A 26,616-nucleotide genomic window follows, 5' to 3' on the forward strand; every position below is an offset into this window, starting at 1 on the left:
GTTCCGTAGGTATTACGGATAGAGCGATGCCTCGGCATAGATGCCGAAATAAGTGCTGGAGATCGCTAAGGCAACGAAGATCCAAGAAATGATTCGTTCAGAGATTCGAAGAGAAGTTGCTGGCGACGGGCGGCATGGTAACGTGATGGAACACGAAGGTTCGCGGCGCGCTATGAGATTGGGTGTGTGTGTATGCATATGATTTGGTGGCTTTCTGTACTCGCGCGTCTCCTTGCTAATAGCACGGAGGGAAGTCGCTGGGAAGGATGTCCTGCGGGAAGTCTTGCGGCCGATTTTGCATTGCGACGGATGATGAGAAGGGAAAGTACCGGGAAAGGAAAGCGCAGGACGTCGGAAACAAGAGCGGTTGTTGCCGAAGTTGGAGGATAGGGAAGCCGATGGACGGGGTATTGGTAATAGTCATGGTGGTGGTGTTAATGGTGCTCGGATGACGCTACGGCTGGGTTTGAGTAGTGATGGCGTCGCCTTTATTTATCGTGTCTGATGGGTGCCTGAATGATCAACTGGTGCCACCTATTGCCGACACTTGGCGTTGGCCCTTGACTGGAAGATATCTAAATTTTGGTTGATCAAGTTGCGAGGGAGGGGGTCATCTGATGGAGATTGTTCAATCGAGAATTACGTAGGTCATACGAAACTAAATATATACATATTGGTGCAACCAACAAACCAGGCACGAGCACGTGGAAGTTGGCGGGTCGGCCGAGATGTTACGCTGTCTGACCTGGTGGTGGAAGGAGGAGGACGCAGGACGGGGAATCCAACTGGAGCGTTCCAGCTGCTTCAGCTGGCTGGGTGTTTGGAGCTTCTTGTGATGTCAGTTGAGTAACCCGTAGTAATTCTGGCCAATATGTCAGCGTGGCGCAGCTGGGTATTGTAGGTTGGTGAGGCAGGGTGCAAGGATTCGGCGAAAAAACAGGATCTCGCTGTGTTATGTGTGTTACATGGTGTAATTCCATCCAGCATTACGACTGGGGATTCTGTACGCTTCTGCCTTGGGCGGAATGCCCGGATGACTGAGCTGAGGGGGGCCTTTGTAACCCAGACTACTGCGAGATGACACTTGAGAGAATTGTGTATACAAAGGCTACTTTTGTCAGCCAATCGAGGGCTCTGGGCCGATTTTGACAAAAGAACACATTTGGGCAAACGCCCTTGTTTCACGCGGAGGGTGACGCCCCGTTCCACGAAGCCGTCGCGTGGCCAAACCGGGATGAATCTTGCCTCGTCGCAACACTCAAATCATTATTTCCTTTTCGAATGCAAAAGGCTGCGAGAGAGCTGAAGACCCGGTGTGGTCATGGTAGCAGGATGGGGCCTGCGCGGTGCCTCCGTAATGGCCTGTCCCAAGGGGCGATGCAGGCAGTGGGCCCTACCAATTATCGGAACGTAGCGCTAATAGCTCGTGCTGTTCTGAAACACATTCCTCCAGAGGTTCCGAGTCCATAGTGCTGCAGTCGACTTCGCCCGGAGCAACGGTAATGAACCGGCACGTTGGTTCACAATAAAAGTCGTTCAACTCTCACTGCTTGCTGCAACGTCTGGAACGTCACAAGTGACGAGGGGGCGTTTGACAGGTGCCTGATAGGTGGCAGCCCACAGATGACTGCTGCCCTTCGATGGACGGTTGGCATCCGAGGAAGCGATGCCCTTGCTCTGACGCAATGCAGCAAACGGCAGAGGGTCCTGCTTTTCTTCGCCACGCCCAAAAGACACTTTCCATCGTCGATGCGATGCCGGATGCAGCCAGAAGTGCGCCGACTCTCCACGTGTGCTCGGACGTGAAGCTTCTCGAAAGGTCGGCTTGCGGTGCGGGATAGAAGCGCGCGGAAAGCAGAGACGCACCGACGCACGTGGGCGCCGCGACAGACGTGTCACGCTGGCGGGAATCGCATGCCTCCAAGGATGCGAAAATTGCGGGCGGCGGGCAGCATGGCATGGGAAAGTGGCATCGGGATGCGGGAGCCCGGCACGCAGGCGTGCCTGGCGATCTGGAATCGGAGCCTTGTCTCTCGCCCACCGGCCGTCTCACGCCGCGTGCGACGCACTGCGTCATGTTGATGCCGCGCCGCGTCAGGGCTGCCGCGGGCTGGGACGAGGCCTCGACTGCAGGTAGCACCGGCGCGCCACACCCCTGCCACCCCCAAACGTTGTTTTTAGGTTGGCCTCGCTCGGGCCACCCGTGACGAAAGTGAGAAGCAACGACGCCGCGCTCTTTCTTGCTCGCTGGATTCCATCCTTCTGCTCGACCTGCCCGCTCACCCTGCCAACCGCCTCCCACCCCGGCCTCTTCAATTGCCCTTTTCCTCCCGCCCCACCCGCAGCTCAACCGCCTTCTTCCTGGCCTGACCTCTCGCCTTCAACACCTGATCCGCCGCTTTCTTCCTCAACTGTCACCTGGGCCAGAGTTGCCCGTCCGCATCCATAATGCCGACTTTCGTGGTATCGCTGTAAGCAATGCCTCTCTCTGTGCCTCTACGCAGCTTCCCGGCTCACGCCATCCCATAGCTTCCTCCCATATACCATTGATTTCCATGAGCTGCCGTCGCCAGCCAGTCGCCGCCCAAGCCCGCCGCCTCGCGCCGTGACGCGCATGGACAGCAATCCCGACCTAAAGGAGCAAAAAGCCAGTCTCTTCGCCCAGCCCACACCGCCTGCCACCCCCTCTGCCAGCGCTCGACACGACGAGTTCTTCGCTCAGGTCCAACCAAGCGTCCAAACCCACTTTCCGAAACCGCATGACCCCAGATCACTTGTTCGCAGCGACGCCCACGTCCCCGAATGGGGAAGCGGGCTTTTCTTCAACCAGCCGCGTTCGCGCGCCGCCGCGCCGCCGCCCGATGACATCTTGAAATACTCGAAGCAGCAGGACGGTCTAGTTCAGCGCAAGTCGCGCCGGTCGCCCAAGAGGGCGAGCATAAGCAGCATTTCCCGGGACTCCAGTGGCTCCCGGCAGCGCTGGTCTTCGGACTGGACTGTCGAGCCGGCCGTTCAAGGCAACGGCGGCCTAGCGAATGCCGTTCGTGCCGCCATCAATGCTGGTACCATGGAAGACGTCTTTTGGGTTGGCACCGTAGGCTTCCCTACCGACGCGCTCGACGACCACAAGAAGGACGAGATCTATGACAAACTTGAGTCCGAGTACGATGCCCTCGCCGTGTGGGTCGATGACAACGACTTCGACGGTCACTATGCCCACTACTGCAAGACCATCCTCTGGCCCGTCTTCCACTATCAGATTCCCGACCACCCCAAGAGTAAGGCTTATGAGGATCATTCATGGATCTACTACGAGCACGTCAACCAGGCCTTCGCGGACAAGATCGTCAAGAGCTACAAGCGGGGCGACATCATCTGGATCCACGACTATCACCTCCTGCTTGTCCCCGGTATGGTCAGGAAGAAGCTTCCTGATGCCCAGATCGGATTTTTCATGCACACGGCCTTCCCGTCGTCCGAGGTCTTCCGGTGCTTGGCTGTGCGGAAGCAGCTCCTGGAGGGAATGCTCGGCGCAAATCTCGTCGCCTTCCAGTCGCGTGAATACGCACATCATTTCCTTCAGACTTGCAGTCGCATTCTTGTTGTCGAAGCTACCAATGACGGCGTCCAGCTGGAAAACCGCTTTGTCAACGTGGCTTGGCTGCCCATTGGCATCGACCCCAAGGGTCTGGAAGCTGCTCGCGAAGACCCAAGCGTTAAGGAGTGGATCGAGGTCATGCAGGACCGATACAAGGGCAAACAGCTCATTGTTGCTCGCGACAAGTTGGATGCCGTGCGTGGTGTCCGGCAGAAGTTGCTGGCTTTCGAGCTCTTCCTCAACAAGTACCCAGAATACCGCGAAAAGGTGAGAACCCAACCCCAACCTCGGCGCCCCGAGTTCAGTTGCTATTGACACGTCTCGGTCAAGGTCGTCATGATCCAAGTTGCCACGTCAACTACCGAAAACTCTGAATTGGCCATGACTGTTTCAGATATTGTCACTCGCATCGAGTCAACCCACTCGACTCTGGCCCACCAGCCGCTTGTGTTCCTAAGGCAGGACATCTCCTTCTCTCAGTATTTGGCCTTGCTATCCGTAGCTGATGCCTTGATGATCACGAGTCTCCGCGAGGGCATGAACCTGACGGCGCACGAGTACATCGCTTGCCAGGATGGCAAAGCCAGCGAGAAGAAATGTGGGCCGCTGATTCTCAGCGAATTCACGGGCAGTGCGTCCATATTCAACGGCCACGAGCTCTCGGTCAACCCTTGGGACTACCAGAAGTGTGCCGAGGCCATCAAGACGGCACTGGAGATGGACCCGGACGAGAAGGAGCGGAGATATACCAGACTCCGCAACGTCGTGATGCATCATACGGGCGAGTATTGGTGCACGACGTTGACCAAAACTCTTGCCAGAGTCCACGAGGAACATTTCATGCGCGACACCATGTCGATTCCCCGGCTCTCGGTCCACCAGCTGTGCGAGAAGTACAAGAGATCCCACCGCCGCATCTTCATTCTGGATTATGAGGGTACGCTCGCGTCTTACGGTTCTCCGACAAGCATCATCATGACTAGTCCACAACGCGTCATTGATGCTCTGAACGAGATTTTGATGGATGATAAGAACATTGTCTACGTCATGAGTGGTCGTACTCCCGAGGAACTGGAGCGTCTGTTTAGCCGCGTGCCCGGTCTGGGCATCATTGCTGAAAACGGGTGCTTCGTGCGCGAATTTGGCAAAGAAGGCTGGACGGCGTTCGCCGACACGTCCAAGGTCGACGAGTGGAAGGACAGCGTCAAGGGCATTCTCCAATACTACCAGGAGCGGGTCGAGGGGAGTTGGCTCGAGGAGCGTCACTGTTCTTTGTTCTTCCACTACGATAAAGCAGACGACTTCGATGCTGCTGCGACTCAGGCAGGAGAGTGTGCAACCCACATCAACGACGTGTGTGAGTCGGCCCACGTTCATGCTGTACCAATCGACAAGAGCATCCTCATTGAGCCGCTCGACTGGAGCAAGGGTAGCGCGGCGACGCACATTTTCAATAAGCTCCACAAGAACAACCTCGACAAGGGAGCAAGCTCTCCAGCCGACTTTCTCCTCGTTGCGGGCGACGATCGCGAGGACGAGGTGATCTTCCGGTGGGCGAACAAGCTTGCTACTACGGGTGTAATTAGGGACGTGACGACCGTTAGTGTCGGCACCAGGAACACGGAAGCCATGGCCACGCTGACCCAAGGCACCACCGGTGAGTTGAGCATTACCCTAACCTCCACGGCGAGAATTGACACGCGTACAGGTCTGCTGTCGGTCCTCCAGAAACTGGCCAAGCTCTCAGATTAAGGCTCTTGAGGCTCAGACCAGGCGTTTCCTTCACGATGTGTTTGTACGAGTACCCCCTTTGCGTAGCTGTATGTATGCTTTGCGCATGCGAACGTAGAAATTAGACATTCCCGAGCAAGTACACGCAGTTCCTGGGGCGACTCGGGCCGCATACAGGGACTAGCATAGCCAGCGGCGCTGCTCTATTCTTCCCCCCTCTCTGATCACGCATGCATTGGCAGGACATGGGAGAATGCAACAGGGTGCTTGGCTTTAGATGAGCTACGAGTTTATGAGGACTTCTAGAAATGGCGTTATATATGAGAAGCAGTATTCTGCGGAAGCATGCACGTGAGCAACTAGACTCTTATGGTGTTGATTCGGGTGCGAATTGTTCACCCGTACGCGAGGTAGCCATCCAATAGGTGAGCGGACCGCTCCACGGTCCGCGCTAAGGTGGGTGGAGCATGGACCCTGTCGTGACGTCGCGTTTTCGCGTCTGCCGCTTTTGCGCCCGATCGACGTTCGACGAGACATCTCTGCCCTGCTCTTTCCCCCACACCCCAAACGAAACATTACTACGTGGTGCAAGATCTTCGGGTGAGAACAGCTCCTGTCCTCGTTCCGTGCGCCTGCCGGGTACTGCCTTCCGCGACGTCAATGTCTCGTCGCCAGCTGCCGGTGCAGTCGCAACCGTCACCCGAACTGCCGGTCTTGTGAGCTTCTTCCGCCACCGCGACCACACCAACGACAGCTTTCCCTCACCCTCCACACAAGTGCTCGCTAATGAGCCACGGCACGGCGAGAGTTTGGTTTCAATCTACACTGGTCACCGCGCGCTTTCACTGCGCTATCGACCCAACGATAGCACCGCCCACCTTTTCTGCCGTTTGACCATGGCTCGCTCAAAGGACGAATCGGCGCACGCGAAGACGCCTTCCAGCAAAACCAGCAAGAAAAAGCACGTCGATGCGTCCGCACCCACTCGCCATCGCCGCCCGTCATATTCCTCGCTGTCCTTCGCAGCCGGCGACCCGCCGCCATCGCAACGCGCCCAGCCCACTACGCCTTCGCACTTCGCGCAGCAGAAGCAGCAACAGCCTGTGACCTCCCGAACGCCCAAGCCCACTTCAACATCGCCTCCGTTCACCGTCAATGCCATCGAAGTGTCGGAACTCTCGCCAATGCTTCAGGCATCTCTGCACAAACCGAGCGTGATGAAGTACGCTCGAGATCAGTTGCAGAAGCGTGGTGGCATGCTGAAAGGCAAGGCTGTGGCAAAGTACTTGGATGATGTGCGCGCTCACGCGAAGGGGAAGGGATTGCCAGACACCGTAACTGACGAGTGCGTGAGGGAGGCTAAGGCCGCTGTCCCGGGGCCAGGGAAAAAGACTCAGAACAAGAATAAGAAGGATTCACAAGAAATTGACGCCAGCGCAGAAGCTGAGGGATCCAAAATTACCACATTCCTACCTGCTCAGTATGTCTCGAATGATGCTCCAGGCAATTCTAAAGAGAAATTTCCGCCTACGCAGAAGAAACAGAAAAAAAGGAAGAGGGCACTTTCTGTTGGAGATAGCGCGCACGAGGAAAAGGACCGTCATAACACTGCTATAGAAAAGAGAACCTCGAAAACCGACACTACTTCAACTTCCGGTACGTCGACTAAAAGCGGAGAGAAGGCTAAGAATCAGAGGCCGAAAACACACAACGGCCGGAACGACAATTCCGATCATCCTCCAAAAAAGAAGCTCAAGTGTGGCCATGAGCAGATTTCAGCTCAAAGTAGCCATTCTCACAGAGTACATGGCAAAAAAGATAAGAGAGGAAAGACGCACCACAGGGACAAGACCAGTGAAACCCACGCTCAAGAAGCCTCGCAGAAGCTTCCTTCTGTAGCCCAGATTGCTCGTGCGGAAGATTCCGGGTCTCGTGGACCTAATGGTCCTGAAGTGGGCTCAGAGAAGCCCAGGCATCAGGCAGCCATGAAGAAAGCTGGAAAGCAGAAGATAAGGGGAAAGCGAAAAGCAGCCAAGTGTGGAAGTGTGGAGAATACGTTGGCAACCCCAATACCGCCGCCCGTGTTCCTGAATTCGATGGACGGTGTTCAGCGTGGAAAAGAGCAGTTGGCTGCGGCCCGGTCCTCCGTACACGATACGCAAGCGTCAAGTGGCAAGAGGAAACGCTCTTCTTTATCCACAGGCGACGAGATGAGTACAAGCCGAAGATCCGGAAAGCCGCCTAAGTTTCAGAATGCGAAGCAACCGTCCCCAGTCGTCGAGCAATTCAATAGCTCGACCAGAGGCCAACGACAACGCGCCCGAAGACATGTCGCAAAAATGACGGAGGACGCTAGCCCAAGCGTCCGCAGTGATCACTCTCCAGTAAACCTACAAGCTGATTCTGAATCGCTTGTTCAGCGGAACAGCAGACCCGTCACCCGAGATGAAAGCGAGCCTCGAACTCGTACTCCTAAGGAGTTCAAGGATGCGTCTCCTGTTGAGATTATTGCAGCACCTGTCCGCTATGCTGGAATCAACGTTGAGAACCCAAAGAGGAAGAAAATAAGACTCCAAGAAAATGCGGAGGATCAAGGGGAACTCAACGATTCCGCTGATTTATTGCCGTCAGTGGTTCCAGAATCACTAAAGAGCAAGGTTGATGATTACGAAGCAACCGCTGCAAACTCTCCACCATTAACCTCGGGGCTTGAGGCCGGTGAGCCTTTTGGAGACGGTGGCATGCCACAGGAAGATCAACCGCCGGGGAAGAAAGATAGAGAGGACCTCAAAGCGGTGGAACTCGAGACCACGCCGCCGCCTTCCGATTCTAATGCAGAGAACTCTGAATACGAGGCTGCGGGCACGCAGGAGGCTGCCGCCTCCGATTCGGACGCGGACACGCAAGTATCGGAAGAAGATTCTGGCGATGAAGTCTCAAAAAAGGCATTCGATAACACTCCGGGGGGACCGGGGCCAACGAGCAATTCTCAACTCTCAAATCAGCGCCTGGTTGGGCTCGGTGCCGACACTACGAATTCTCGAAGCCAAGCTTCTTACTTCACACCCTCAATTCTGAAGCTGTTGCCTTCAAAGTCAGACGAGCTACCCGCGAAGAAACTTCCGACTAAGCTACATGCGCTTGTCCAGGATGATTCTGAGACCGAGTCTAAGTCTTCATCTTCCTCTAGTTCCGATTCTGATTCGGAGTCCGACTCGGACATTGAGAAACCAGGGCCGAACGCCTGGAGTTTGAGTAAAAAATCTATGCAGGCGGGCTCAGCACCACCACCACGGTTAGGCAATCATGCCGTGCAGCAAACAGACGGGTTGCAACCTCATGATGGCCAGGACTCGGTGGATGACTCAACTAACTCCTCAGACACGGAATCTGAGCTCTCGGCAATAGCAACGCAGACGTTTCAACAAGAAGACGTTGCCAGACGACTTTCAGGTGCGCCAGCAATGTTGTCTCCTGCTCGTCCGGGAACCAGTGAGGAGCAAGAGTCAAATTCTGGGTATTCTGAAATCTCAGATAAGTCCAAGAGTTCCGGCGAGGAACCTTCAGGCTCGCTTAACGGGAAAGTGGCGCATGACGCTGTCGCAAAGCCGACGCTGGGACGACATGTCGTAGAGCAACCTGAGCAGCGAGACGCCGAATCGGAAGTATCAGACGAGTCCGAGACATCCGAGCCGGGGTCTCCAACTTCAGGTAGCAACAGTTCGAAGCCGGAAGTTGGGGTTGAGGCTCAAACTGCCCCTGGTCCCGAAGCGATATCACCAACAGATGCGGATGCCGGGAACAGCAAGGACATTAAGGTAGATTATGTTCCCCGAGCGGAGAAGAAGAGCCAACAACGCAAGTTAAAGGGCGCTAGAGCTGACCGCGTATCATTATTTGGAGCCAATAGCGCAGCTCTAGAGGAAGATAAAAGCCTTTTTCAAGGGACGGGAAAGAATACTTGGGATCAGAGTGCCGTTCTCTCGTCCCGCTTCAATACGCAGAAGGGGCTCCCTCCGCTTAAGAAACAGAACCTCTTCGAAACTACTCAATCGTCGCCGAATGACGGTCCATCTGCAACAAATGCAAGAAAGGATGCATCTCAAGCGCCAGGGAATGAAGACGAGCCATCCCTAGTATTTGGCAGAAAACAGTCACGGAAAACAGCTACACCATCGATAAGAAGACCAGATCCTAATCAACTCCCTCCACCGGAATCGCCGAGCGAACCAGAGGAACTTGAAGAAAAGCCAGTTAGACGTGATTCACCATCACACTCACCTGTCACTCGATCACAATCAAGAATGAAGCGGACGGGGTCTGATGCAAGTGAGTCATCCTCCGCTTTCACAGGACCGAGCAGGCGAGGCTCCAGCGAATCTACGGGCAGCCGACCTGGTCTGAGGTCGTTCTCCAGGAAACAAAGCTCTGTATCCGAAGCACCGAAGTCGTCTGCTTCACCCACGAGTGAGAGAGGTCCAGTTGGTCATTTCGTTTGCGTCGGAATCTGGAAGAAGCCACGGAATCCTCAGGATGATGAGGTGTTGATGTACGATCTGCAGGACTTGGACGATGAAAAGCATTCGTCACCGAAGGCCCCCCAGCAAGACGCATCCATGGACGATGACCCCGATATCGGCAAGGGTGAGAGGCAGGAGGGCCTGCCACCTGAAGATGACCGGATAGTTGACATCGAGGTTGGTGTTAAGCCAGAAAACCATGCAACTGAAGAGGATGTCCCGATCGCGGAGCCCAACGACAGCCGAGATAAAGAGCATAAGTCACCACTCAAAAACAACAACGAGGCCGAACAGCACGACGTGATCACTATATCATCCGATAAGTCATCTTCAGAGGATGATTCGTCCTCGGAGGGCGAGCAGTTCGTTCGAGCCGTTCACAAGACCCCAGTCGTAAGCATCCATAGGCGTGATACCCAGTCGTCCTCGAACGCCCCGGGTCGAGATATAGACAGAAGTCGCCGCGGTACTTCTGAGGAATATCCGTGGATCTCTCACGAACGTCGTGACGAATCGGTGAGATCAGCTAAATCGAATCCACGTAGGTCTCAAATACCACAGTCTGAGCTTACTGGGCCCGACGATGTCCCTCAAATTGACGGCGTGGTTGTCGCGAAAATGCAGTCGGCCCCGCCTTCTCCAAAACTAATAAGAGCGCATTCGGAGGCGGGTAGCAGGGCGTCCTCTGTCGACAACGAGCCGAAAGGTTTCTTACGTCCCGATGGAAGCCTCTCTGCGCAAAAACGCCGTACGGGCCTGCACTCGCCGCACTTCGTCTTGACGCGTGTTTCTCAGAAATCAAAGCGCCCCCCGGCTGGAACCATATCTTCTCTGCCATTCCCTTCTACTGAGGCCCCCCGGTTCGGGTTGATCCAAGAGGAGCTTGCTCATGAACCTTTTCAACTTCTCATTGCCGTCATGTTCCTCAACAAGACCAAAGGCAGCAAGGCCATCCCCATATTCCGCGAATTTATCGTGCGGTATCCATCGCCGGATGAACTCGCGCACGCCAATCTCCTTGACATCACGTCAATGCTGCGCCCACTAGGCCTGCAAAATAGCCGTGCCAAGATGCTTATCAATTTTGCCAAGTGCTGGCTGATTGACCCACCGCGGTTCGGCCGACGTTATCGCTGCGTAAATTATCCTTACAAGGGAGCACAGAAGGACATCAAGCCCGGCGAAGTGCTCAATGACGTGGACCCTCGCGTAGCAGCTTACGAAGTTGCACATTTGCCTGGTTGCGGCCCGTACGCACTGGATAGCTGGCGTATATTCTGTCGCGATGCACTGAGAGGGGTGGCGTTGGACTGGAATGGTACAGGTGTGGGGGATGAGGGCTTTGAGCCAGAATGGAAGAGGGTGAAGCCGGGCGATAAGGAGCTGAAGGCTTTTCTGAAGTGGATGTGGTTGAGAGAGGGATGGGCGTGGGACCCAAAGACCGGAGAAAGAGCCTTGGCGAAAAGAGAAGAGGTTAAAACGGCCGAAAAGAGTTGGCGTTGGGACCAGGAAAGCGGAGAGGATGTGTGGATTGAGGGTGGAATGGACGAGAACGAAGCAGGGGAGATCGATGCTGCCCCCCCTCACACCCTACCCGCTCGCGCGAATGAGTTTCGCGGTTCTGTTGAGAGCGATGACAGCACCTCTGCGGACGAGGCGGACCATCTTGGGGATCTCTCGGACGATTCCCAGCAAGATAATGGAACATGCGAAGAGGACAACAGCAGCCAATTAGTGGCAGCTCAAATCGCCCACGAAGTAGATCTCTCGCAGAATCGCCCGTTGACACAGGTTCCTGCAACGCAACCATCTCCCCGGTCACCTTTCCCGACCAGCATTGCTTCTGTCATTGGCGATGATGAGGCAATGGAGAAGGCAACGGACAGCGAGGCCGGAGACAGTAGCCCTTACGCTCCCCTTACCGGCGTGGAGAGGATGTTCACAGAGTGCGAGAAAGAAGCGGAGTGGTACTTCACGGGAGAGGTCAGCGAGACACCGCAACCGGATAGTCCAACGAAAAGGGCGGAGAGAGAGGCCGCTAAAGCGATTGCGGTCGATAAAAGTTCACCTTCGAGTCCGATCGAGTATCGGAGTGACGGCGATGGCGGTAATGAAATTGACGAGATGGAAGGTGTGGAAGATGGTAGCGCTCGCCAGGCAAGTCCTGAACTTTAAGTTTGGCTTCGATACGTGCACGCGGTGTCACAGATTGGCGGACTGGGTACAGAGGTCAAGCAACGAGGAAGGGAGGAAGGCCTTGAATAAGGAGCTGGAGGAGCTGGGGAAGCTGGCTCTCTCGCTGAATGAAGTCAGCGGTGGAGGGGAGAGGGCGCAAACGAGTTGCATTATTATGTGATGGCGGAGGTGATCAGTTCAGTTCACGACTTGAGCGGATATTCCTGGCCGCCTCGGGAGGTGTTTGGTGGAGGAGCGAAGTGGATTTACCCTCTAGCACCTCACCACATAGTACGTGGCACGGCTCCCGTAGTTTACCTGGTAGTCTTCTCGGCATGGGTTCCAGGATCAGTCCTTTTTCTTTAGGCCATTGATACCCCTTGGATTCAATAGATGGATGGCTTTATCAAGCACTCTTCCTGCTTGAGCGGGTTTCACGATGACTTGAGGTGTGCAGTTTTTGTTCCCTCGATCAAACGGCATTGCACAAAGCTCTTAAGCAACCAGATTAAGGCGTAGAAGGTTTAGTTGACGAAAAGGGAGCCCAAAAGTGAAAAATAAAGCCGAGCACAAGCAGGCAAACTCCCAAAAGGTACCAAGCAAATAAAGACCAGGTCTATAAAAGACTGGTAGATAGCAAGAATATAATCACCATGCGATCTTTTCAACTCCAAGAAGACCAAGTCAATTTCACGCGTGCACCCAGTCTTGTATCCCCACAACATCTTCCATCGTCGCTCCACCTCCTTGTAGAACGCATTTCGCTATTCAATAAACTCAGTAGGCCTTGGCAGGGCATAAGGAAAGAGACTGCCGAGAGCCGCGTGAAAATTTATCCATACCATTCGTGCATGCTTATTACTTTCGTTTGTTCTACTTTTTGATAACTTGTTACGTGTGGAACGCAATTAATAATCGATTCCTAATGTATATGGCCTTGATATTAGGAAGTGGTAACGAACTGATTTTTAGATGACGGCAAGCAACGAGAACACACGAAAGAAGAGCACTCCTTGCATTTAGTTCTAAATCTGTTTCCATTCCAGAAAAAAGTGAGGTTTCTCTACTTTTTATGAAACCAGAAACTCTATGTATATTACGGTCTATATTACGATATCGTCGCGCTCGCGTACTTTAATAGATCCGCAGAGTCGAGGGGAAAAAGGCTTATCCAGCATGAGGTCATCAACGTTCGTGGCTCACTCAAACCCATCAAGCGCCGCCTGCGCCAACCATGCCCTTCTTGACCTTCCTGTAGTCAAATAGCAGCATGGCCAGGGCGACAAGCACTGAGCAACCGGCTAGGGCGATATCAAGCGCGTAGGCATCCTTCAGGCCATCCATGTAGGCGCGAATGACACCGGCAATCTGGTCTTCACCAAAAACGTCGCGCAGCTCGGTGGCGCCGGTGGCAATGACGAGGCCTGGATTGAGGCCGGGCACCTCCCGGGGTACGGAGCGCACCAGGCGGTTGGCGAAGAGCGACTGGGCGGCGCTGACGCAGATAGCCCCAGCAAGAGTCTGCCAGAAGAGGATGATAGCTGTAACGGAGCTCACGTCGACGGCGGGTACGATGGCTTGCGAGACGATGACGCCAACCTGAATGCCCAGCCCGCTACCGATGCCAGCCAGCGCCTGGTAGCCGATCCAGTGTGATGACGGCGAGCCGACGTCGAGCGTGAAGATGAGGCCACTTCCTACGGTAGCTAGCACGCTACCCACGGCCAACAGCGGCAGGTAGTGGCCTGTCACGGTGATGGTGCCGCCGGAAAAGATGGTGAAGAGGGCGATGCCGAGAATGTAGGGGATATTTCGGACGCCAGACTGTGCGGCCGACACGCCCGAGACAACCTGGAAATAGATGGGCAGGTAATACAGCAAGAGCATGAAGGTGCCCGACCCGAAGAACTGGAAGAGAGAGAGGTAGGCGATGGTCTTCTGCTTCATCAGACGCGGCACCAGTAGGGCGCGGTCGTCCAGCCAAATCTCGACGGCGATAAAGACAAAGATGAGCACGCCGAAGCCGACGAGGGTGCCGATGACGTCGGAGTCATGCCAGGACTTGGTAGTGCCACCCCACTGCAGCGCGAGAATGAGGCAGGTGAAAGCGGCCAAGAGAACAAAAGTGCCAAGAGGGTCCATCTGATAGAACTTCTCCAAGAGAGGTGCCTCGGTAGGCTTTGCCTTCTTCGGAGTCTGGAACCAGATGAGGATAATGAGGCCAGCTAGGCCACCGATTGGAAGGTTGATGTAGAAACTATTTCGGTCAGACAAGTGAATCTGAATGCGGAGAGGAGATAGCACTTACCACCATCGCCACGAGACGTGGTCGGTGAAAGCACCGCCGAGGAGGGGACCGACAACACTGGCGACAGCATATACAGCGCCAAGAATGCCGGTGTAAGCCGCAGCCTGGCCCGGAGGTGCGGTGAAGGCAAGGATTGTGTAGGCACCTGCAGCGATGCCGGCGCCGCCTGCACCTGCGATGGCTCTTCCCACAATTAGAGTGGTGCTGTTCTGTGCCACGCCGCAAATCAAACTGCCGATCTCGAAGACGAAGATGGAGGCCAAGAAGCTGGTCTTGAGAGGGAAGTACTTGTACGCCTTTCCCCAGGTCGACTGAAAGGCGCCTAGAGTGAGGAAAAAGGCGCTGCCATACCAGCCGACCTGATCGAGGCTGCGGAACTCATCTGTAATCTTGGGGATGGCTGTCGCGACGATGGTCATGTCAAGAGCGACCTTTGAACCGTCAGCATCGCTTTAGGAATCACGGGGCTGCGGGTAGCGTACCAAGAAAATGCTGCAGATGACGGCGATGACAATGAAGAATAGCTTCAGACCGGTGGGGTGCTCGGAGCTAACGACCGGTTCCAGCTTCTCTCCTTCAGCTTCGGCTTCGACATCGGATCGCGAAGCCTTCTCGAAGACGCTTCCAGCATCTTTGTCGTCGACAAGACTGAGGCCGCTGACACTGGAAGGGGAGGAAATGGCTCCGTTTTGCGGCAGAGTGCCGGGCACAGCTAGAGTGCTGGCCGACTCCGGGGCTTTGATGTCCGCCATAGCGTGGCAGACGGAAAAATTGGAAAGTGAAGCCTGGATGCTCACGGAGGGTCAAGGTCTCCGCTGGTGGTTGGAGGTCTCGGGGCGCAAGCAGACGGAGCTATATAGCGGGAGGGTGTAACAATGGTAAGCCCTAGCAGCTCGGGCGCTATCATCTTGGTGAGGTTGTGCGGACGATTCTCGCATCATGAGCAGTCGCGATGATTCAGAGGCAGAAGGAGGCGTAGGGCGTTGGCTATCCAAAGCGGCCGACCGATTCGGCTGCTTACGCGAGACCGAAGCACAAAGGTGGAAGGGCCACACCCGGCCCCGGCTGGCCACATGGATGCCGGAAAACGGATGACTGATGCAGCGCCGGCATCCTTCGCCTGCGACAAAAGTACCGGTGTGGTGTGTACACTCCGCCCCGCTGCAGCCAAGTCATTCGCAATTGATAACACCTGGCGCTCCGGTCCAATGGCGGGCGCGGCGCCGGGTCCTGCAGTCAGACGAGGCGCATTGTAGGACCGACATTGTAAGGCAGCAGTGCCAGCCGTCCGGACGAAAAGCTGCGGAGCCTCCGCTTCACCTTCTTGAGGAATAACAAGCACGAATCAGCTGCTCTCGTCAATGGCCTCTTTCCCCCCCATGTCGACCAGGATTGCTTGCTTTTCCTATACCCCCCCCAGTCTACGTGTTGCACACCGTCTCACTCACCCCGAGAGAAGTTCGAACACGCCTGCCTTAGAACTCCGGTTTCTCTGAGGCCTCTCGAAAAGCGAGCCCAGTTGGTCGAAGCACAGCATCAGTCGCATATTCGATCACGGAGATAACCGGACAAACAACACGTCGGCCCCCAAACCATCGACCTTGGATCACCTTCTCGCCCAGCCTATCGGAACTATGATCGGCGCCCTTTTCTTTCTTTATACTCTTGGCTTCTCACGCACTTTTCAGCCGCTCGTAGATCGCGTAGCCTCGGGCGTTGGACACGACGATTCCTGCTCACTCTTCCGACAATGTGGTGCTCGCTGACTTTCGGGACTCACTCTTCCTGGCCCCACAAATCTGCACCGACAGGGGAGAATGCCTTCCTGTGCTAACACGACATATCTACTTTTGGATACCGCCTTCATCCCCTCCCAGTTCAAGGAAGCTTATCGATGCTGTCAGCGGCGCCGTTGCTGGCTTCCCCCCCACCCCTTACTTTGTAACCCTTCGCTTCTTGAACGGCGTCACGCCAACCGAATGGATCATCGAGCTTGCCGCGCTGGATGCCTTGAAGGTTGGTGAGCAACTTGACACAGAGCGGGCCAGGCTCGTCTCCCTTGATGTACTCGAACTTGTCGTTGGTAGATCGCCGGGTGATCGACTTGATTGGCACCAGTGCTGCAGCGGTTCCTGCGGCCAAAACCTCGGTGAAGCTAGGCAGCTCGTCGTACGTCACCTGCACCGCGCACGTCAGCAACGCATACACAGCCTTTACCCCCAGCCTGATTGACTCACCGGTCGGCATTCGACCTTCCAGCCAAACGACTTTGCCAGCTGGAAAGCGCTGTCGGAGGTGACGCTCTTGATGACATTCTTGCTGTCGGGCACAACGAGCGTGATGTCGTCCCCGCTCTGCTTGATGCCGATGAAGCCCGAGGTGGAAAACTCGTCGATAACGGTGCGCGTCTGGCTGTCGAGGTGAAGCGTGATGCCGAATCCCTCGGACCGAGCCTTGTCGCTGTGTCTCAGGACTGGTGCATAGTTACCTCCGACCTTGGCGGAGCCGGTGCCGTGCGGAGCGGCACGGTCGAAATCCTCCAGAATCAGGCAATCCACCGGGTGGACGCCGTGGTAGACTCCTGTAGGCATCACGTACACGCAGAACGTGTACTCTTCCGGGGGCGACAGTCCGAGCTGTGCGCTCGAGCCGAACAGAAGCGGACGAATGTACATTGCAGCGCCCGTCTCGTGCGGAGGCACATAGCCGGCGTTGAGGGACACAGCCAGGCGGCAGGCTTTGACGAACAGGTCCTGAGGCACCTCGGGAATGGAAATGTAAGAGGCCGAGTGCTGCATGCGGTCGGCGTTCATGTTCGGACGGAAGATGTAGATCTCCTTGTCGCCGGGCCCGCGGAAGGCCTTCATGCCCTCGTAGCACTGCTGGCCTGGCCGCTACGTCAGACGAATGGTTGGATGTGTGGAGGGTGCGACGGACCGTAATTGAGGCCAGGCGCCATGCCATGGATGCGAAGGTAAGGGTCTTCGACGAGCTCGGGCTCGGTCCATTGGCCGGTCTTCTTGCTGTAATGGGATTCAATGTGGCCATTGACTGTTGCGGGGGTTAGCCGAAGCGGATTTCAAGGATGAGGGAGGGCGCAGACCTTCGCGGACCTTGAAGCCAATGTCGGTCCAGTCTGCAATGACACATCGTCAGCAACGGCGGGGCGGAAGTGGGGTAGGGCGGAGGCGGACCAATGGTGTTGACGGGCGGCGGGGGAAAGGTGGAAGGCATTATTGCAGCTGTAGACGGCGGGCGGAGGGATGCTGGGCGGCGGGCGGATGCAGAGGATGGTTGTTCTGTGGTGTTCCTGAGATCGGCGGCGGGAACAGCGGAGTGGCGGGGCGGCAGTAGTGGGGTGAGGCCGTAAGGCGGCGACGGGTGAGCTTGTGCTGCTTGGCGCCCCTTGTCCATTCCATCCACACGGGCGTTCATGTGCATGCTCAAGCCGGTCCCTATTCCTCTCGTCATGACACCACCACTTTCACGCGCTCAACAATAGCCTTTCCCCCCTGTCCTCTCGGTCTGCGCACCACCACTACCATCACCAATCCAAAATGCCTCTAGGACCAACCCGCCGCCTCATCCTGCTGCTCATCCTGGGAGCTGGCATTGTCTCCGTCCTGTACATCTCTTCTTTCCGACCACCTATCGCGAGCCGCCCGGCAGGCGTCGTCAATCCCGCCCAAGCACCGCATGACATCGGCAGCGCGACCTTGACCGGGCCCGCCATCGCCCCGAAGCTTGGGAATGAGACGGCAAAGTAGGTGTCCTGACTTCGCGCGCGTCCCGGTCACACGCGAAGGACGTCGGTTTGCTAATCATCGGACGTATTCAGGGCGGAGCTAGGAAATGCCGCGTGGAAGCTCCTGCACACGACCTTTGCGCGCTTCCCCGACAACCCCACCCTCGACGAGCAGACTGCCCTGAGGTCCTACATACACTTGTTTCAGCGCCTGTACCCATGGTAATACACGTCCACCTTTACGCTGCTTGGCGTGAGATGGCTGGCTGACGAGTCACTTCGCAGCGGCGAATGCGCCCAGCACTTCTCCAAAATCCTCGAGAAATTCCCGCCACAGGTGTCGTCTCGATCAGCCGCCGCGGCATGGGGTTGTCACGTTCACAACGAGGTCAACCAGCGCCTGCACAAAGACATCTTCGACTGCTCAAAGATCGGAGACTTTTACGACTGCGGGTGTGCTGACACCGAAGAGGATGAGGATAGCGGCAAAAAAGTCAGCAAAGTGAGCTCCCACGAAAAGCCTGACATGCCAGCGGATAGAGTCGAGAAGCTGAGCGGCGACAACGGGAGGGAAGTTGATCTAGTAGGCATCCTAAACGGCGAGAAGCCGCTGGAGCTGGAGAAGGAGGGGTGAGTCCACCGTTCACGCCGCCCTGTTGAGGTAGCTAACAGGCGCACGTGGGCGGCACAGATGGACGAACGGCGGTTGATCAAGCAAATCCGGCCGACTTTGTCTTAGTTTCTCATCTGACCTGCTTCGATATGCTGCAGTGCCCCAGGCGCCTGGTCTCCGAACCCCGGGTTGCAGAAAGCGCTATCTGACCGAGGCGCATGGGCTATGGGTGTCACAGACGGAATCTGGCGGTGCACGGCATTGCTTTCGATGGGCCCGCGTGCAACCGGATGCTGCCAGGACTATGGTGTTTGCGACTTATGAGTTGGGCCGCTCGCGGAATGCCTAGGTTTTCGCTAGACGCACATTCGCGCGCAGATGATTCTGCTTGGGGGTGCAAAGGCGTTGAAATGATCGCCATAGCGGTTGTGTTGGAGCTGTCTAGGCGTCTCCCATAGACCTGATGTTATTCTTCGTATTTCAGAAGGGTTGCCTGCTTGTGCGCGGCTTTCTCCAACTCAAGGTAGGTAGTTTCACTTGGGTTCTTTGGAGGTAGCTGTAGTCACAGTGAATGAGCTACTGAATTGGTTGGAACCAGATTCCACCAGTCTTCGATTCGACCCGTGTGCGCAGCTGCAGGACTGATGGTGTGGTCGTTTGCAGCTCATGACGACGGCTTCGTGGTGCGTGTGATCGATTCCGTGCCTGGCGTCTGCACGGCGGGAACCCCTGTCACGCAGGGTTTGGGGAGTGGCGCGGGCGCTAAAAAGACGGATTTGCGACGGCCGCGCAAAACTACGATCTCAAACTCACGCGAAACCTTTCATACGCCGCTCTAGCACGCTCGCCGCGCTCCAAACTCCTTGCTGTCTCTCGTCAGAGACTTGTTGACCCTGCCCCGATAGCAGCTCCGTGTTTTTGCACTGGCCTGCACCGCGGCGCCCCGAATACGCGCTTTGTTTACCATTTTCCCGACATTACCCAGCCCGGCATGGTTTCGTTTTCCTGCGAGGTACGGCTCACCTTCTTGCGCGCGCCTCTGAGGTGCGAGTCGCTAACTATAGCGCTTTATTCCTAGGGCTGCGGCGATGTGCTCACGAAGAAAAAGCTCGACGGCCATCGCAACCAGTGCTGGAGCGCATCCTTCACCTGTATCGACTGCATGACACATTTCCAAGGGACTTCTTACCGCGCGCATACCGTACGTCCCTCGTTTGAGAACCCTCCCTTGCAGAAGGCCCGGACCTTGTTGTGAGCTCCGCATGCTTCGTCGCCTCCCGACTTTAGAGCAAAAACAGCACCATCGCTTTGTAGTACAATCACAAACCTCCACAACACAATGCTGACTCTTTACGCCCGACAGAGCTGTATCAGTGAGGCACAGAAATACCAGGGAAAGCTGTACAAGGAGAAGAAGCCGAAGGGCCAGCAACAGTCGAACAACTCTCAGGCTCTGGTACCACACAAATCCAATGAGGAATCCGCTCTCGATGCAGACTCAAACGCCGTTGCCATTGTCGATGCGCCGCCGAAGGCTCCGAGCCCGCCTCCCGCGGTCAACGTGTTCGACTTCCTTGTGAGCGACGCAACCCCGAACGCTTCGAAGGTATCACTACCGCCTATGGGTGACTCCCTAATGATCGAGGACGGCCAGGAATATACCAGAAACATGCCAGGAGCGTTCGATAGCGCTGACATTCATGGTGGCCAGGAAAACGGCTACTCGTACGGTTCGGAACCTGCTGAGAACCCCTATACCCCCGCTCCCAAGCACGAACGCAGCAAAGAGAAGGACCAGAATACGGGGAAGAAGTCAGACAAGAAGCGCAAAAGACAGACGGTGGATGAGTTGGACATGTCCGCTGTGAAGGCTCAACAGGAGCAGGATGCTACTATGACAGATGCGCCGCCAATGCTGCACACCGGGCTCACTGGAGGCCTCAATAAGATGCTCAGTCACACCGAATACCCGCCTAGCCCGGATTATTCGGGTGATGCTGGAGACAACTCGCCTGCAAGCCCGATAAAGAGGAAGAAGCACTCCAAGGCCGAGAAGGAGAGGGGAAGGGAACGCGAGTCCAGCTCCCGCAAGGTCTCCGACTCGACTGAACGCAGCCGCAAATCGAAGCGTGAAAAGGACTCGGAAAAGGAACGCAGACGGCCTCGAGAGATTGTCAGGGTCAGGCGCCGTCGGGCTTCCTCATCTTCCCCTGAGCGAGAGCATCGCAAGAGTAAGCCGTTGAAAGCCATCGAGTATCATCCCGAGGGAAAGGCGGACGGGGATGCAAGTGCTCTTGTTCTGCACAACCAACCACGTGCTGAGCTTTTGCTCTCGTACGTCAACAAGGGACCGGAATCGGAACGCGGGCTCAGCCTTAATAAGGCGCTCAAGAGGTACCATCGCGACAGGATCGAGAGATGGGGCCACGGTGTGAGCAAGCAAGAGGAGGAGAAGGAGCTGTGGAAGTCGATCAGGTTGAAGAGGAATGACAGGGGTGAGATTGTGTTGTTCACGGAGCCTTGATTGTTGGTCTTAGCTTTATACGCTTTTTACGCTCTGTATGATCTCATGCCAGAACTTGCACAATGCGGGGATCCTATTTCTAGCAAGACACTGCTTATTTCGACTCCTTTTTCGCCGGCTCCCTTTAGCCCATGGTCACAGCATTCCGCTAGCGAAAGGGAGGCGGCCGTCCATCCTGCGAGGGCGACCTCCCTGGATTCTGGAATACTTCACCGTGCGGGATGCCGATGACCAAGCTCATGCTATTGACTCGGTTTTGACGCGATACCAGACCCTATACGTCTCGGGAAGAGTGCGTCGGCCCAAGGCGATATCCGAGGGCACGTACTGCAATCGCTCCGTGATCGCCCCCAGGGGCTGGCGTCAAAGCGAGGAACATGCCGCGTCGAAGTAGGGTGAAAAAAAAATGTGTGCGGGTGGAGAAGGTGTCGTGGGCGTCGTGGCACATTCCACAGGTCGCGTTGTGAGGCCGCGTGCCACCGCGTCAGCTCCCGCACAGGTGGATTTCCGCCAGCGCTTTCCGCTCGGCAGTAACCCGGTCAGCTAGCAGCAGTCTAACCGGTTGCAGCAATAAACCCATGGGCGGCACAGGCACACAGGTGCGGCAGGACGTCGGCAGCGGCCGTGAGTGGCTGGTTCGGGCTGGCCCGCGCTGAAACGGCAAATGGGGAGGAAAAGGACGCGGTGCGGAAGTGGGCAGCGATAGACGGGCAATTGCAGCGCCCTCATCAGCAGCTGGCAACCGCGCCGCCGGTACGGGCGACCCACCGCAAGTGTTTCTGGCGGTGATGGCTCGCTCGCTCGCAACAGTGCGCTCGACTGATCAGAGATCGCCTCTGCCGCGACCCACTGCTGGCTCCCCCGTCGCCCGTCCCTCACGCGGCGCTGAAATATTGCCCGAAGTTTCGTACGCGAAGCGGGCGCCGGACTTAATGCAAAGGGCGCAATCAACCCGAAGGCAGGGGAGATGAGGCACGAAGCGTTGCAGCGGTGCGCCAATCTATCTGCTGAGAGGGCTGAAATTATCTACCGCTTCCTTGCACCGACTCGGTTTGTCGTCGATTTTGCCTGCGTACGGCCCCCCATTGGCTGCGCAGAGTGGCCGCTGCTGCGTAGCTGATAGTCGAGCCGAGCCGAGGGCCTCGTACATACAATTGCGCCGAGAGCACAATGACGCCCAAAGCATGGGACGGGGCGAGCGCAGACGACCGGGCGAAGCGCTGGAAGGGCAGCGGCCAGCACAGACTCACCTTCTCCTGCGGGCTCCAGAAAGGCCGTAGCGGTGGCAACCGCTTCTCCAGCGCGCTGTCGCGGCGGGCACGGCTAGTGCCACGGGCAGGCATGGCGCGGGCTCGTCCTGCTGTTCCAGTACCGGCTCGCAGCGCGCTTTCTCGACTTATCTTGAGCCTTGGCCTCCCCGCTAGCTCTTTCTGATCTGTGATGCTTTCTTGCTTGCACCCGCCGTCCCCGGCGAGATTGAACCCGTCCGAAACTCATTTAAGCAGCCCACCCCGGCGCCTGTAAACACGCTCTTCTGCTTCTCTCTCCACCACAACTTCACCAGCCGCCCGCCAGCCACAGCTTGCTGCTGATCCACGCGTCTAGCATCTTCAATCACAGGTGCGGCGTGCCCCTCCCAGCCCCGTCGTCACGACGCCGCGCCACCTTGCTTCGCCGCCTGCTAACCTGTCCGCAGGCATTAAATACCGCCGCTGCTACATATCCCCTCCACACCGCTCCGGTCGCCCACACCACCCGCCACGATGCGCTTCACCACCCTTTCTCTCGTCGCCGTTTCGGCCTTCTTCGGCTTCGCCGCCGCCCAGACCAGCACCAGCTCGGCCTCGGCCTCTGCTATGTCTACCGTCTCCGACCCGAGCAGCGTCCCCGTGGCCGACCGCACCACCTGGTGCCGTGCTCAGCTGCAGACCTGCCCGACCCTCTGCGGCGGCAGCACCGCTAACAACACCTGCGACATCGTAAGTCTTTGTGCCCGTCCCGCGCGGTGGCCCAAGAGCCCAGAACGCCGATCGCGAGCCGGGATTGCTGACCGCATGTTTCTGCTCAGAGCACCCTCAGCTACAACTGCACTTGCGACCCGGTCATCGCCAACTTCAATGTGTCCGACTTCGAGCAGACGCTGCCATCGCTCGAGTGCCAGTACGCTGTTGCCCAGTGCATTACCGACCACCCCGACGACGCTGTCGGCCAGGCCACCTGCCATTCGGTTGTCTGCGGATCGAAGAACGTCACGTCCCAGGTCTCGGCTTCGAGCAGCTCTTCGGCATCTGCAACTCCCTCGTCGACGGGCTCTGCCTCGGGCAGCGCTTCCGCCAGCGCCGCCGCCACGACGACCGCAGCCAGCGCCGGCATCGCCTTTGCCAAGACTTACGGTTCTGGCGCGCTGTTCGCCGGTCTGCTGGCGGCCTTCGGTTTCGCTCTATAGACGAATGAGCCGTGAGTCGGTGGTGCTTGGCCTGTACTCAGTCGACGGACGGAGGTGTTTTTTTTTTTTTTAATTCCCCATGGTTTTGCAAAAGCAACGAGTGTCGTCGTACGACGTAGGTAATGAGATACGGAGCGCATTGTTTGCTGGGAGCGTCTATTAGCATACTCAATTGACTGTATTCTCGGTCTCGCGGAGCCTTCTGGATGTTTTGTGATGATGTTGATACTGGGAGCCAAGCTTTGCCCATGTGCGACCGCGGCAGGCGGCCCCGGCAGCGGGCGCCCAACGGATTCGCGTCAACAACGCCAGGCGAGGCTTCCTCCGCATTTGGCCTGTCGCGGAGTCGGCTGATCTCAAGAAGCGCTCCCCTCACCCGCAACGGATCGCCCAATCCGATTGGCGCCGACCGCGAGCTCCCCTTGCAGCCGCGGATCCTCGTCCTCACCGCCGCCGTCGGACGGAGGTCCGTTCACGTGAAACGCCCTCACGGCCGAAAAAATTGCCAACCAACTATCGATAAGAATTCCCTGCGACCAACCCTGTGTGCCCTTGCAACGTCACTGTTGTTCAACCGTTCGAAGAGCCGTCTTCAACGGATTTAGCCCTCGCGCCAACGTCTCTCGGCGGTTTAATGTTCAGAGCCCTACAGCCATTTTCTGTTTCTGCATCACGGGTCCTAACCGCACACACGACCAGGTCTTTCTCGGCTGCCTCAAGAAGCCCGGCTGTCGCCAGACATCGCCTGCACACTATCTCTACGCACCTGTCGACCTCGGCATCCGCTCCTGCAGCTCTCACGCTCAACAACAACATCCGCCCGCAAGCAACCATGGCGACCCTGGGCAGCGCGACCAAGAAGCACAAGGTGACGATCGTGGGATCGGGCAACTGGTGGGGCACACCTCGATCCTCCAGAGCTCGAAGTGGCAGAGTGAAGCAGACGTGGAATTTGCTGACGCTGGGGATCTTCGATTCCGCACCGCAGGGGCACCACCATGGCCAAGATCGTCGCCGAGAATGTCAAGGCGCACCCGCAGCTGTTCGAGGAGGTCGTCCAGATGTGGGTGTACGAGGAGGAAGTGGTCATCGACAAGAAGTCGCGGCACTATGACGCCAGCAGCCCGCTGTGCAAGGGCACGCAGAAGCTTTCCAAGGTGATCAACGAGCTGCATGAGAACGTGAAGTACCTGCCCAACATCACGCTGCCGCCCAACGTCATTGCGAACCCTTCGCTGGAGGATGCAGCGCGCGACAGCACTCTCCTGGTCTTCGTCATCCCGCACCAGTTCATCGCGCGCATCTGCGATCGCCTCAAGGGCAACATCCTCTCCTATGCTCGCGGCATCAGCTGCACCAAGGGTGTCGACGTGTCAGACAAGGGCATCCAGCTCTTCTCCGAGTCCATCGGGCAGCGCCTAGGCATCTACTGCGGTGCGCTGTCGGGCGCCAACATCGCGACCGAAATCGCGCAGGGGAAGTATTCGGAGACGACGGTGGCCTATGACCCGCCGCCGATCGACTCGAGGCAGCCCTCGCCCACGCCCTCGCCGTCCGAATCCACGACCGACCTCGTCGTCCGCACCAACGGGTGTTCTGGCGAGCGGTCTGTAGTGCTCCACCCTCTCCCCATCGATTACCCGCCGCTCAGCCACGAGAACGTCAAGAAGTTGTTCCACCGGCCTTATTTCCACGTGCGCATGGTCTCGGACGTCGCAGGCGTTTCCCTTGGCGGTGCGCTGAAGAACGTTGTCGCGCTCGCGGCGGGCTTCATGGACGGGTTGGGCTGGGGAGATAACGCGAAGGCTGCTGTCATGCGCGTGGGCCTCCTCGAGATGGTCAAGTTCGGCACCAAGTTCTTCTCGTCGAGCTGCCGGCCGTCGACGTTCACGGAAGAGAGCTGCGGAATGGCCGATGTTGTGACCAGCTGCATGGGCGGACGCAACTTCCGTTGCGCGAAGCTTGCGATCGAGCGCGGCATGAGCGTTGAGGACGTGGAGAAGGCGGAGCTGAATGGGCAGAAGCTGCAGGGTACCAGCACGGCGTACGAGGTGCACTCATTCCTGAAGAGCCAAGGCATGGTGGACGAGTTCCCTCTTTTCACAGCCGTGTACAGTAAGTGTCCCCTATTCCGGGGTACGGTAACAGAGGACTTACTCGATACTACAGACATTCTCGAGGGCCAGACAAAGGCCGAGGACATCCCCGACCTGATCGAGCCGAAGGACTAGACGCGGAAGAGCCATGGCCAGAGGGCGGTTGCGAGGGCGGTCTGAAGATACCCGTGGATGGTTGGTTCAGTTGCGTGAAGCACAAGAGCATTGCAAGGCAGAGAGGAAATAGCGTGGGCTGTATATCCTAGACAAAGACATGTCCTAGAGCGAGTGATTAAAGCAGTGCTTTCAATTCTTCCCCTGCTCTCAACGGCAACGAGTCAGCACGATTGTTCGACGAGGGATTCAGCACGGCACAGGAGAGACGCGGTTACATATACGATTCTCCGCTCCGGCTGAATCCCCAACACGCTGACGGTTAAACAGTGTGCATGTAAGGCATCATCCGGACGGGAACGGAAAAGCAGAGGTGGCGGAGTCAAGCACACATCAAGTCCTGCGAGAGTGCAAAGCGGGGGGCCCATCAATTCCGGTGAAGCACGCAGGCAACACAATAGTCGGTCGATTGCAGCCCAGAGAAAGAAGGACGGAGGAAGAAATTTGCTTGTTGCGTGTGAGGGAGTGGAGCTTGGTCAGCTCTCACCTGATTTCATGTCTTGGCACTGTCGGGGCGGCGATGGGCCGACGCATGGGGCAAAGGCGCCCGAGCGTCCCACTCTATAAGCCTCTCTCCCTCGCCCATGGCTAGCTACCCTTTTGTCCGAGCTGCGACTGGCGCCAGCGTCGACCTCGGGTAAAGCGCAGAGGGCGTCGCGGGGAAGCTGTGCACGACGGAGCGGCGA

At 56.9% G+C, this 26,616-nt stretch overlaps 9 protein-coding genes across 9 annotated transcripts; 7 read left to right on the forward strand and 2 right to left on the reverse strand.

The window, feature by feature from the left end:
• Positions 1 to 2,614: 2,614 nt before the first annotated feature.
• On the forward strand, positions 2,615 to 5,350 carry LTHEOB_10658 (Trehalose phosphate synthase protein; the record flags this gene model as incomplete). The annotated part of the gene is made up of 3 exons (XM_035507327.1): positions 2,615 to 3,865; positions 3,929 to 5,255; positions 5,307 to 5,350. 3 exons carry the CDS (start codon positions 2,615 to 2,617, stop codon positions 5,348 to 5,350), a joined length of 2,622 nt encoding a protein of 873 aa, XP_035367268.1.
• An 875-nt stretch (positions 5,351 to 6,225) lies between these two features.
• On the forward strand, positions 6,226 to 6,998 carry LTHEOB_10659 (DNA glycosylase; the record flags this gene model as incomplete). Its single annotated transcript, XM_035507328.1, has 2 exons — positions 6,226 to 6,809; positions 6,947 to 6,998. 2 exons carry the CDS (start codon positions 6,226 to 6,228, stop codon positions 6,996 to 6,998), a joined length of 636 nt encoding a protein of 211 aa, XP_035367269.1.
• Positions 6,999 to 7,668: 670 nt separating this feature from the next.
• Positions 7,669 to 12,024, forward strand: LTHEOB_10660 (DNA glycosylase; the record flags this gene model as incomplete). Its single annotated transcript, XM_035507330.1, has 4 exons — positions 7,669 to 8,782; positions 8,864 to 9,147; positions 9,862 to 10,242; positions 10,411 to 12,024. The coding sequence occupies 4 exons, from the start codon at positions 7,669 to 7,671 to the stop codon at positions 12,022 to 12,024; spliced, it is 3,393 nt and encodes a 1,130-aa protein (XP_035367270.1).
• A 1,212-nt stretch (positions 12,025 to 13,236) lies between these two features.
• On the reverse strand, positions 13,237 to 15,084 carry LTHEOB_10661 (MFS gliotoxin efflux transporter; the record flags this gene model as incomplete). The annotated part of the gene is made up of 3 exons (XM_035507331.1): positions 13,237 to 14,281; positions 14,333 to 14,763; positions 14,815 to 15,084. 3 exons carry the CDS (start codon positions 15,082 to 15,084, stop codon positions 13,237 to 13,239), a joined length of 1,746 nt encoding a protein of 581 aa, XP_035367271.1.
• Positions 15,085 to 16,210: 1,126 nt separating this feature from the next.
• Positions 16,211 to 17,566, reverse strand: LTHEOB_10662 (Branched-chain-amino-acid aminotransferase; the record flags this gene model as incomplete). The annotated part of the gene is made up of 5 exons (XM_035507332.1): positions 16,211 to 16,510; positions 16,570 to 17,219; positions 17,270 to 17,383; positions 17,436 to 17,468; positions 17,527 to 17,566. 5 exons carry the CDS (start codon positions 17,564 to 17,566, stop codon positions 16,211 to 16,213), a joined length of 1,137 nt encoding a protein of 378 aa, XP_035367272.1.
• Positions 17,567 to 17,889: 323 nt separating this feature from the next.
• Positions 17,890 to 18,711, forward strand: LTHEOB_10663 (Erv1/Alr family protein; the record flags this gene model as incomplete). Its single annotated transcript, XM_035507333.1, has 3 exons — positions 17,890 to 18,095; positions 18,171 to 18,299; positions 18,363 to 18,711. The coding sequence occupies 3 exons, from the start codon at positions 17,890 to 17,892 to the stop codon at positions 18,709 to 18,711; spliced, it is 684 nt and encodes a 227-aa protein (XP_035367273.1).
• Positions 18,712 to 20,029: 1,318 nt separating this feature from the next.
• Positions 20,030 to 21,214, forward strand: LTHEOB_10664 (Zinc finger c2h2 lyar-type protein; the record flags this gene model as incomplete). Its single annotated transcript, XM_035507334.1, has 1 exon — positions 20,030 to 21,214. One exon carries the CDS (start codon positions 20,030 to 20,032, stop codon positions 21,212 to 21,214), a length of 1,185 nt encoding a protein of 394 aa, XP_035367274.1.
• Positions 21,215 to 22,977: 1,763 nt separating this feature from the next.
• Positions 22,978 to 23,660, forward strand: LTHEOB_10665 (Glycerol-3-phosphate dehydrogenase; the record flags this gene model as incomplete). Its single annotated transcript, XM_035507335.1, has 2 exons — positions 22,978 to 23,193; positions 23,283 to 23,660. 2 exons carry the CDS (start codon positions 22,978 to 22,980, stop codon positions 23,658 to 23,660), a joined length of 594 nt encoding a protein of 197 aa, XP_035367275.1.
• Positions 23,661 to 24,658: 998 nt separating this feature from the next.
• LTHEOB_10666 (Glycerol-3-phosphate dehydrogenase) lies at positions 24,659 to 25,891 on the forward strand (the record flags this gene model as incomplete). The annotated part of the gene is made up of 2 exons (XM_035507336.1): positions 24,659 to 25,775; positions 25,830 to 25,891. 2 exons carry the CDS (start codon positions 24,659 to 24,661, stop codon positions 25,889 to 25,891), a joined length of 1,179 nt encoding a protein of 392 aa, XP_035367276.1.
• Between the last annotated feature and the right edge of the window lie 725 nt (positions 25,892 to 26,616).

The sequence above is a fragment of the Lasiodiplodia theobromae genome, assembly GCF_012971845.1.
Source record: "Lasiodiplodia theobromae strain AM2As chromosome Unknown scaffold_40, whole genome shotgun sequence".
NCBI classification, from domain to species: Eukaryota; Fungi; Ascomycota; class Dothideomycetes; order Botryosphaeriales; family Botryosphaeriaceae; genus Lasiodiplodia; species Lasiodiplodia theobromae.